At 41.4% G+C, this 12,398-nt stretch overlaps 1 protein-coding gene across 1 annotated transcript; it reads left to right on the plus strand.

Moving 5' to 3' along the window:
- Nucleotides 1–2,508: 2,508 nt before the first annotated feature.
- LOC134400416 (interferon alpha-5-like) lies at nt 2,509–3,072 on the plus strand. The gene has a single exon (XM_063128749.1). It carries the CDS (start codon nt 2,509–2,511, stop codon nt 3,070–3,072), a length of 564 nt encoding a protein of 187 aa, XP_062984819.1.
- Nucleotides 3,073–12,398: the final 9,326 nt, after the last annotated feature.

A 12,398-nucleotide genomic window follows, 5' to 3' on the forward strand; every position in this document is an offset into this window, starting at 1 on the left:
CGACAAGCCTGCGATACTATCAACAAAGCAGCAGAACGTGAAATTACAACAGTGATACAATACCAAAAAAAAAACAAAACCCACCTCTGCATCTTTTCCCTTTCAATCCCATTTTAAACGCCCTGTTCTCATGTTTGTAATTAATGGACACTAGATATAATGGATCCCTCTCCTCCTGGGGGTGGGTAGGTGGCTCTCTTAGGGGCAGCAGGAGCCGCCCACACAGGGAAGAATGGCTGCTCTCCCTGGTGCAGGCAAATCCTTATTGGAGACAGCAGTGGGGACAAGGGACAGCAGGACTTGCCTGCATGGTGAAAGAGGGACTGCTCTCCCCGGCAGGTCCCAAATCCAGCTGCCCCAGCATAGGGCCTCGGTTCCTCTACCTGCTCTACCCCACATCTCGCTGTTGCAGGAGAAGACAATAATGGTCAAGGGAAGCAGTGGAGGCTGGTGGTTCCCATTCCATTGGGTTTCAGTCAGAACCAGCCAGAACTCTAAAGAAACTATCCCCCAAACAGATCCAGCACTTTGCATAGCTCCTTTAGTATGTTCTGGCTGGTTCTGACCGAAACCCAGAGTGGATTCACAGCTCCACCAAAATCTGAGCCATCAGCCTCCACTGGAGGCACAGCGGGAAGAGAGCTACTGCTGGGCCCTTTCTACAGCTAAGGATTATCCCAGGCAAATGGAGGAATCGTCCCTGCCTGCTCCCAGGATCCCCTGTGTGTCATTTGGATGCACAGCGATGATCCTGGAACGATTCTGGGGGGAAAGGCAGGTGTAGAAATGGCCCTAGACTATATGCCCAGGCTCTCATTTACTACCTAACAATACTGGCAACTCAGGGCAAAACTAGACGTGCCATTTGTCATGCTGTTCACCCTCATGTAGCTGTTTTGTTTTGTTTTTAAATAAAGAGCCAAGGGAAGGGAAAGACTGGGTATGGGGTACCCCCTATTGTGTTCCTGATCAGAACTGGACTACCTGCACCTCTGAATCGCAATGGCAGGTTGGCTTCCACTGAGGGCAGACAGGGTAAGGCAAAGGGTTCAAGCCCTCTCCTCCACTCCGTGGCCCCCAGTCCTGCTCCTCCCCATGCCAGGGACTGATTTTTGAGAAATAGCTATGGGGGAAACTACAGGACAAGCATCATATCTCTTTTGGCCCTCACTGGCAAGGGAAATGTGAGGCAGAGACCCTGGCAGCAGACAACTGGATTGGTCAGCTGAAGAAAGGGGGGAGTGGAGGCAAGGCTCCACTGAGCTCTGATCATTTACATTGCTCAGAGAGGGGCCCAGCGTAATTGCGAGATCTGGCAGAAAGGTTAATGTCTCCCCGCTTACCAGAAAATCAGGGTATGTCACTTTAAGGGTGTGGGTGTGTCTGATATATGAAATGATGTAGCATCAAATGCTGTCATGAGAAGTGCCCTCTACTAGAACGTCCATTGCTGCAAGTCTAGCCTGGGTGTGTTCAATCTCTGATCAGGGTGGGAAACACCCCATTTTTAAAAAAAATAGGGGTCCCCCCATCGGGCTTTGTTCCATATATATATATATATATATATATATATTCAAAACATAACAAACTAACAAATACAAAGTACACAAAGTAAGTCAGATAAAACAAAAACATTTAAAAAATTCAAAATTAAGATGGGCTTCCGATTTTCTACACAATATTTTCTCTTGCTCTATAATTACAAAAGTCAAAATTCCCCTCTTTCTTTTATCTTAAAGTTTTCTTCTTATTCATTGAATCCACAGATAAACAAATCATTATTTTCTTGATCCTGCATAAAGTCTCTAAAAGGTTTCCATTCAGTTCTGAACCTAGATGTTGACTTTTCTCTAATTATTATTGACGCAAGTTTTGCCATCTCCGCCAACTCCAACTTCTTCAATAGCCATTCATCCATCGTAGGTACTATTGTGCCGTTCCATTTTGCTGTGTATAGTAGTCTTGCTGCCGTTATCATATATAAAAATAAAGTCCCATAATTCCTTTTCATCTAATCATCCATTAAGGCCATTGGGCTTTGTTCCTGATGATAATCAACTAATTTAACACAAGGCAGATTAGAACAGCCTTCAAATGACTCATACATATGTTGTACTAACACAAAACATTAAAGGGAAGTTACTGTCAGTGAAGAGGTATCAACAATATTTCTCCAATAGGAAATATGTAAAAAGACTACATTATCAATAACATGTATTAGTAGGCATATAGTAACAGAGAGGGGTCCATTTTATTCCATCTATTTGGGAGGCTGGGGAAGGGTAGAGGAGAATAACCCTAAAGTGACAGAAAGTCCTAGATGCTGTTAATATGAAAATGAAATTGAAAATACAACTGCAAACTGGATGCAATAGTCAGGAAATTTCCCTGCAGCTCACAATACATAAGAGCTCAGAGACATGGCTCCAAAAGACAGTGATCTAGAGGAGAGCTTGAAGAAGATCTTCTCTCCAGCCTCTCCATACAGACCCAAAAAGAAGACCCACCATGGCCACTATGGCTCTGCATCAAATTGGCCTCATGCTCCTGCTTGTGCCTGGAATCGTAACTCTGGACTGTAATGAGATTGTGCAGTCTCAAAAGACTGAGAACGGGAAGACCATAAAGCTCCTGGAAGCCATAGGAGGTGGACAACAGCTTCCTCTCGAGTGCTTCTATGAAATGCCAGACTTTGGCTTCCCCGGGGAAAGAGTCCTCAGGTCCAGCAAAGAAGATGCAAGAGCAGCAATAGTGTTTATCCTTGAGCAGATCCAAGGCGTATTTTGGCACAACTTCACCCAAGCTGATTGGAACGTGTCAGTCGCAGATCTTTTCCAAAAGGTCGTGGACCAACAAATGATACAGTGGAAGAAGTGCTCTGTGGCTGAGACCGGGGAGGAGGCAACATTTAAAGATCCCCGGCTAAGACTCAGACTGAAGAGGTACTTTATCAAAATCCACACGTTCCTGAAAACCGAAGAATACAGCCTTTGTGCCTGGGAGGCTGTGAGAAGCAACGTTTTGAGCGATTTCATTGTTCTTGATCAACTTCTGAAAAGTCTTCATAACTAGAAGGTAGCTGCTTTATTATTTATTTATTTATTTATTTATTACATTTTTATACCGCCCAATAGCCGAAGCTCTCTGGGCGGTTCACAAAAATTAAAACCATAATAAAACAACCAACAGGTTAAAAGCATTATTATTATTATTATTATTATTATTATTATTATTATTATTATTGCATTTTTATTTTGGCTAATTAACCACCTTACATTTTAAGAATAATTAATACTTTACAGTATTTAAACTCCCCATGCCATGGCTATTACGATTACAACAATGAAATAGAACCGCTGGGTTGGGTACACTAGTGATAATGACAATTTGATGACAATAATAATAAAACAATTTAAAATTATTTAATTTTTCAATTTTTCAAACATAAACAATGAAAACAAATAAACAATATATTGGGCCATTAAAAACTCAATAGTATAACATTTAAAAACTGATACCAAACGCATTTCAACCTATGGTCTTCTTCAGTGGTAAACGTAAACTCTTATACAATAATATATTTGCAATACAAGCAACACAAATATCAGGAAGCGCTATTGAAGTGTTAAAACCAATTTAAGACTCTTGCCAATCCTTCCTAAACTATATGTCAACTTATAGAACTGAACATATTATAAAGTAGATCACTGTAAAGGGGTCCAAGGTCTTCACCAAGGAGGATTATTTTTTTGGCGCAGCAAGGGTCTGCAAGAGTCATATAAATGTCAGATAATAATACAACGAATGTCAAATAATAATACAACAATAGCTCAGGGTGCTGCCCAAACGACTTTCCGGCTATCCAATTCTGTGCCAGACAGAATTGTTGATGATATCATTGTATGCACAATAGGGGTTGATCTATCCCCAAACTCATTGGAAAGCCTCCAATTTTGTCCTTCCTTCCAGTCCCTGGGGCTACCTTGACGGCACCAATTTGCTGCCACTTTTGCGAAAACACTGTGTTTTTGCTGCTGCGGAGTGGCGGGGGGCTAATCCCCACGTAGAAGGCAACTTGGGCTTTCCTTGCTGGCCCACCCCTTGCCCTCCCCCAGGGCTTCTGGCGACCAATCAGGGGCTTCTGGCGACCAATCAGGCGACCTTACATCCGGGAACACCCCCACAGCAACCCCTGAGCAAGGTCACATGTCAGAAGAGCCGTGGTGACCTCTCTATCAAGGAAAAAGTCAGAGTAAGCACCCTTTACACTGCAGCTTCGGCTGCAGTTTGTGCAAGTTACACCCACAATTTGTGGAACACTGCAGTTCTGCAAAAGGGGGGAGAATTACCCTTGTCCCAGCACCGTACACCCCTCACGCTGTCCTTGGTGGTGTCGGCCATCCTGCACATCACCGCCATGTACACTCTTTGCTGACGTCGACATCGTTTTTAAATGTTTTCTTTTCATTGCATTCCAGCCCGTCATTCACAAAGGCCTTTGAGCCACGTGTAAGTCATCATAATGTCTACTAGCACCTTTCGTGTCATCCGTGGCTTCTTCTAGCAAAAACTTAGCAAGGGAAAACGTGGCCTTGAACTTTGCACTTTTTAACCAAAGACATTCCTGTCATCCATCCACATTCTATGATGGCTTTTGCAAATTCAAATGCTGACAAGTCAGAAGAGAGATTTGGAATTGGCTGAATGGTACATCTTGGAGAGACATGGAAAAGAACAGGATGGAAAGCCACTGGGAAATCCTTTTTTTTTTTCTTTTTAACTCCATCAAGTGTCGGGAGCCAACTCTCTTGCAATTTTCGGTGGAAAGAAAAATCTCACACAAGCTCCATGAGGACATCCAAGGAGGACTACTCCAGAACTCCAGGATTGTCACTTGGCTGAGAAGCTGAAGAAAGAATCTTCCCCTGACACAAACCTCTGCTGGACTTCAGACAAGCACTGAAGCTATGAGATACACTCCTTCCAGATACTTATTTCTGAATATGTGTGGATGGATTTTTAAAAGCATGTATTTGTGTGTCCATACTGAGAAGTTGTGTGTGTGTGTGTATGTGTGTGTGTTTACTAAGAAGAAATACATTCACATTCAATTTCAGCATCTCAGTCAGATAAATGTAACAGAAATTTCCATGACTTCTAAATGCATCATCATGGAAGCTGGCCTAAGATTTGGTTTTAGTAATGTTCGGCAAATGGCGGCTTGAATTTTAACTATTTCATTTTTAATGGTTACTTCTTCTTCTTTTTAAACAACCATTTGTATCCCTGACTTTATTTATTTAAAATATTTTTGTGTCCCTGACTTTATTTATTTTAAAAAGTATGTTTGTCATTGACTGCAGTTTTTAAAAGAATATTTATATTTTGGTAAAGATGCATTTATTTTTCATGTATTATTTATATATGTGCCAATGATATGACTCTTTGAATTGTTTTGTAATAATTTATTTTTTGTATAAACAAATGTCCATGCACAAAACTGAATCTTGGTTTGAATTGCTGTCATTCAGCGCAGTCCTACTCCCCAGATCCGCTGGCTGGCAGCGTTTAGGAAAGGACAGATAAGAACTCCACAAGCAGAGAAGAGTTCCACCAGTGGCAGGGGTTGGTGGGCATCTGCTCTAGAGATCCTACTTAGTGTTGTGCAGTTCTCCACTGGTGTAAATCTATCACAACAACAAAAGGGGTCAAAAACGGCTGTAAAAGTCAAAACAAGATTTATTTATTTTAAAGAGACAGTCACATCACTGACACATTTCAAGAACATCGCTTTGAGCTCCATTACACCTACTTTTTTATCCAGTTTTCATCTACGTTTTCCCCCTCCATTTCCTTAGCAAATCAAACGCCGGGCACTTTCATGTCTGTGCATTGTTGCGCTCTTTCAGCTCATGTATATTTTCACCTGGAGCGCTACTATGCTGGCAAAATCTCCTGCCCTGCTCCCTACATTCTTCTTTCCCCTGCAGTTAATTTTTTATTTTTTAAAAATATTTCTGCTGAGTACAGCAGCCTGAAACTGTTACGGTAAAACAACACACACTCAAATTAAACAAACTCCAAGGGGAGGCTGCTTGTAGGAAGCAGGAGGGAGCATATGGACTGTGGCTGTTGCTGCCCCTTGGCTTGGGAAAGGTTTACAAGAGAGGAGGATGGTTTGTTTTGCTGGTTTAAATTTTAAAATTCCTAAAACCAATCTGATTCAAACTTGGCATGCTGAAAGCTCTACTTAAGAGCTATCACTGTGCCAATTTTGATCTCTTTATATTTAAAAAATACACAGATGTAAGCATTTTTAATTTTCATTTAAAAATTCCTTAAATTCAAGGGATGAACCAATCTGATTCAAACTTGGGGTGGCTAAAGCCCTCCTTAAGAGCTATCACTGTGTGAGGTTTGATCTCTTTATCTTTAAAAATGAGGGAGCTGCAAGCAAGGAGGTTGGATTTTCCACATTTCTTTTAAGGTGAAAATGCCTACTCAGAAGTAAGACCAAAGGGTTAAATGGGACCACCTCACCCTCCTTGTTTGTTAGCAAGACCACCCTTAGACACACACACACACACACCCAACAAAGAATGGGATGGGCGGATAGAACATGACAGCAATACATGGGAGGGAAGAGCACATTTATTTCGCAGGGAGGGAAAATAATCCAGACTTTCCTCACTCCAAAAAGAATTGAAAGATGGAGGGGAAGAGGTGAATGGAGTGCAGGACATGGGCGACGTCATTTGAGTACCAGGCTGCAAAACCGCATACCAGGCATGGCGACTGTGCGATAAATTGCTGGTGTGATGGAGCTCTTTATCAAGGGAAACTAAAAAAACAAACATCAAAAAACATATAATACAAAAAAAGACTGAATAAGATAATTTACATTAAGAACTTCAGAGAATTATAAAAAGTTTAAACACATATTACTACTTAAACATACCAACTATGATAAAATAACTCATGGGGAGAGCAATACTATGGTCCCTAGGCAGTGTCTGGGGGTGGGGGCTTAGGATAGTTCAGATTCCTAGATCTGAGGTTCCACAGTGAACTCCAACCTCAGACCCAGGAGTCCAAGCCCCCCCCCCCCCATCCCTCACACCCAGCTGGGAGAGAACCTTGCTGGCTGTCTCTCCGAGCTCACAAATGTGATCATGGGGCTCAACAAACTGATCTGATATTTGGTAGTATTGAAAAGTTGGGTTGATGACTGTCTATGGTGATACTGAGGTTGGAAGAGCAAGACATTGATTATTTATATGAGTTCAAAATTTGACAAGTGCCCTCTAGCAGCTTGACAGGTATCTTTGTGTTTTCCCCCCAATAGACTTACATGGGGTTTACATTTCTCCACTTATTCCAGAAGAACTATAAGTTATTTGTGGGTTTTGAAAAAAAAAAGTGTTCCTTTTGACTTCATTTTAGCCTATGGGATTCATGACCTCGAATCCGTAGGATGAGAGGGAGAAGAGAATGGAATGTTCAGTGCAGTCCTCTGGTGGAATATCAGCTTCTCCACCCTTTCTGGCCTTCATGAGCCACTGTGAGGAGAATCTGAGGGGATCGTGTAAAAGGGGAGCGATGTTGTGAGGAAAGATTGTAAGGACAGTTTACCAGAATGACTGTTCACTGCTAAGAACACAAATCATCATGGGCAAACGTCTAAGCTTTGCACTTTCATTCATGGCGGAATGACAATATTGGCATAGTATTATTACATTGATGTGATAGCTTACATACTCTGGAAATGCAGAAGAAACAAAGTTCATGTTCTATCTACAGGCTGTGCAGCTACTTCATGTCTATCTCACAGAGCTCATTCATTCATTCAATGTGCCAGAAAATGGCTTATTAGGAGATCTATAACAGCCTCCCCCAATTTGGTATTTTGCACTGCAAGTCCCAGCATGCTTGACCATTGGCCATGCTGGCTGGGGATGATGGAAGTTGAAGTTCTAAACATCCTGAGGGCAACAGATTAGAGAAGCTTCATCTGTAACATATATATTTTTTGGGTATTCCCCCATCACATTTTAAAGGAAAAAGGAAAAGGAAATGAAACTAGGAAACAGCTGAAATCATGAAATAGACAGTTAAAAAAAATGACAATGCATTTAACGCTCATAGAAGAGAAGCCTCAGGGATGATGAAAGAAAACAGCTCTCCATGGTCATTTTATATGTGGGTGGGATTGAAGCAAAGGAACCACAAAAGACATTAAATCATTCCTGCATATTGACAAGCAAAATCCTACTTCTGGACTGCTCTACTCCTCTTTTCCAGCAGCCTCAAATATTTCCTGGGGAATTTACAGATTGTGTCTACAGTTAACTCTGTGATGGCTTCAAGAGGGGACATTCTTCAGATTATCATGGTGGGTTAACCAATATGCCAGCCTCCCCCAAACTGGGTCCCTGCAGATGTAGTGGAACACCCATCAGTCCCACCAAGCATGGCCAAAGGTCAAGAATCCTGGGAGTTGTAGTCAAATAAATCAGGGAGGCTTCACTAAACATACCAAGAACTAAGGAAGAGACATACTGGATCAGACCAAGGGTCCATCTAGTCCAGCACTCTGTTCACACTGTGGCCAACTATTTATTTATTTATTTGTTTATTTATTACATTTCTATACCGCCCAATAGCCGGAGCTCTCTGGGCGGTTCACAAAAATTAGTGCCTAATCTACACCAGCTGTTTGTTCCAGAATAATATCGAGGTCATGACTTTCCCCACATGACTTTCACCTACTCCTGCACTGATTTGGGAATGACCCCACAGTTATTCAGGAATATTGCACCCTGCTTTTGCCACAGTTTTTTGAGCTCTCTCACTACGACCCCAAAGTGCCTCCCCTTCCCAAAGCTGTTGCTGTTCGGTGCAAGCTCCTGGCTCGGCGAACAGCCAATCTGATGTCAGCAGCGTGTTGAGGTTTTGGAGGTGTGCGGGAGTGGGCGGCCACCATTTTCGGCACAGTTTTTGGTACCAACCGTGTGTATTTTATTTAACACTTTTAACATTTTCTAAAGTTTCCATTATTTGATTGACATCATCATCATCATCATCATGGTCAAAATATAGTGAATGATAGTATTGCATCCATTCATTAGGTCCAATAGTGCACGCTGGAGCTGTGCAAGCATTCTGTAGTAGACCTGATATTGTGCGCCAGAAGAGGCACATGTCCCTGTCATGGGACGCCTTTATTAGAATTTGCCAGGCATGTTTTTCAGCTTGCTGTCCCCCCCCCCTTATCAGAAGTTTATACTTTTGCCTAAGAGAAGTATACTCATTGGTCAAAAGGCCTGAATTAGAGTTCCTGTATTTACAATAAACTCTCATCAGCTGATTTTTGGCCTGTTTGAACTCTCTGTCGAACCAGCTAGAAGATATTAAGGTTCTTCTTGAACTTCAGGAGGAGTCTAGCACTGGCCTAGAGAATCTGCTTCGGCCCCAAGGAGAGGCTTTCCGTATGTTCTGGGGACCCAGACATACAACCAGGTGGACAACAGCTTTGCATCCTGAAGGGATGTGAGTATTTTTTGATTATTCTTTCTACCTCCATATATCATTGTTTGTGTATTCAACTGTTGAACTGATTCATTTGTGATTTATATTTTGTGAACCGCCCAGAGAGCTCCGGCTATTGGGCGGTATAGAAATGTAATAAATAAATAAATATTTATTTAAAACATTTATATCCTGCCCTATATTATTATGATCTCAGAGCAGCGTACAGCTAAAAACATACAGTATAAAACAATAAATATGCACAGTTAAAAACAAATTAAACCATGATCCAAGTTAAAACAATATATAATTTAAAAGCAGTAAAAGCAGTTAAAACAATGTGCCAGTGAGTTTAACCATCAAAGGCTTTGTTAAAAAGCCATGTTTTTACTTGGCATCGAAATGAAATCAGCATTGGCGCCAATCGGGCCTCCAAGGGGAGGGCATTCCACAGTCGGGGTGCCACAACAGAGAAAGCCCTCTCCCTTGTCCCATCATAGCGTATATGTTGCATTGGTGGGATGCGGAGAACAGCTCCTCCAACAGATCTCAAGTCTCTGCCAGGCATATATAAGGAGAGACGCTCTCTCAAGTATCGAGATCCCAAGCCGTTTAGGGCTTTAAACATCATTACCAACACCTTGAATTCCGACCGGAAGTGTATAGGCAGCCAGTGCAGTTCTTTTAAGACCGGTGTTATATGGTCTCTGTAAGATGTACCCGCCAGCAGTAGCGGCTGCATTTTGCACTATATATCATTTTCATCGCCCTCAAACTTAGTTTTAGGTGGGAACCAAATCAATCAGGCTCCCGTATATTAAGCAATTCAAGACATTCTGACTTAATGCTCTTTCCCTGTGTCATGGATCATCTCATAAATATTACAGTAGCCCCTGGAACATATCATTGATTGAGCAAGATTAAATAAAAACACTAACCTGCCTTGGCATTTATTTACCACAATATTCTGCTCAGAAGTTCTGCTCAAAACTTCTCAGAAGTAGCACCAACCCTCTGCAACCTCCTCCCCTATACAGTTCAGGAGGCAGAAAATGAAGCAGAACATATGTTTTGAAAATGGACTTCTTTGTGTAAGCTTTCCCTGGCTTAGAATTTATTATGATGGTTCTGCTTCATTTTACCATCTCCTTTAATTGTCTTCTTGATGTAACATTTGTTGTTGAAAGCTGAAGCGTCTTGGTGCTGTATTTATCTTTGTATTTTTAACTGTGTTTTTAAAATTTTATTTTATTTATTTATTTATTTATTTAAAACATTTGCATCCCGCTCTATATCATTAAGGTTTCAGGGCGGCGTACAGATAAAAGCATACAGAATAAAACAATAAATATACACAGCTAAAAACAAATTAAACCATGAACCAAGTTAAAACAATATATAATTTAAAAGTAGTGAAAACAATTAAAACAGTGAAAACAATGTGCCATCTTAGTGAATTTTAAACTCCTTAGACATTTTACTATATTAGGCAGTATGGTGGCATTACTAATAAATAAATTAAATTCATAAAATACTTCAGCAGTTTTGAATTTGCTCTTTCTAACCAAGAAGGCAAGATGGCTGACTGCTGAGACACTGGAAGTAGCCCAAGAAAGAAGGAAAGCAAAAGGCAACAGTGATAGGGGGAGATATGCCCAATTAAATGCAAAATTCCAGAGGTTAGCCAGAAGAGATAAGGAATTATTTTTAAACAAGCAATGTGCGGAAGTGGAAGAAGACAATAGAATAGGAAGGACAAGAGACCTCTTCCAGAAAATTAGAAACATCGGAGGTAAATTCCAGGCAAAAATGGGTATGATCAAAATCAAAGATGGCAAGGACCTAACAGAAACAGAAGAGATCAAGAAAAGGTGGCAAGAATATACGGAAGATCTGTATAGGAAGGATAATAATATCAGGGATAGCTCAGACGGTGTGGTCAGTGAGTTAGAGCCAGACATCCTGAAGAGTGAGGTTGAATGGGCCTTAAGAAGCATTGCTAATAACAAGGCAGCAGGAGACGACGGTATCCCAGCTGAACTGTTTAAAATATTGCAAAATGATGGGAAAACACAAGAATGGCCATTAGACTGGAAAAAATCAACTTATATCCCCATACCAAAAAAGGGAAACACTAAAGAATGTTCAAACTATCGGACAGTGGCACTTATTTCACATGCCAGCAAGGTAATGCTCAAGATCCTGCAGGGTAGACTCCAGCAATTCATGGAGCGAGAATTGCCAGATGTACAAGCTGGGTTTAGAAAAGGCAGAGGAACTAGAGACCAAATTGCCAATATCCGCTGGATAATGGAGAAAGCCAGGGAGTTCCAGAAAAACATCTATTTCTGTTTTATTGACTATTCTAAAGCCTTTGACTGTGTGGATCATAACAAACTGTGGCAAGTTCTTGGTGGTATGGGGATACCAAGTCATCTTGTCTGCCTCCTGGGTAATCTGTATAACGACCAAGTAGCAACAGTAAGAACAGACCACGGAACAACAGACTGGTTTAAGATTGGGAAAGGAGTGCGGCAGGGTTGTATACTCTCACCTTACTTATTCAACTTGTATGCACAACACATCATGCGACGTGCTGGGCTTGACGAATCCAAAGGCTGGAGTTAAAATCTCAGGAAGAAACATTAACAATCTCAGATATGCAGATGACACCACTTTGATGGATGAAAGCAAGGAGGAGCTGAGGACCCTTATGACAAAGGTGAAAGAAGGAAGTGCAAAGGCTGGGTTGCAGTTAAACCTCAAAAAAACCAAGATTATGGCAACCAGCTTGATTGGTAACTGGCAAATAGAGGGAGAAAACGTGGAGGCAGTGACAGACTTTGTATTTCTGGGCGCAAAGATTACTG

The sequence above is a fragment of the Elgaria multicarinata genome, chromosome 6 (genome assembly GCF_023053635.1).
Source record: "Elgaria multicarinata webbii isolate HBS135686 ecotype San Diego chromosome 6, rElgMul1.1.pri, whole genome shotgun sequence".
Classification (NCBI taxonomy): Eukaryota; Metazoa; Chordata; class Lepidosauria; order Squamata; family Anguidae; genus Elgaria; species Elgaria multicarinata.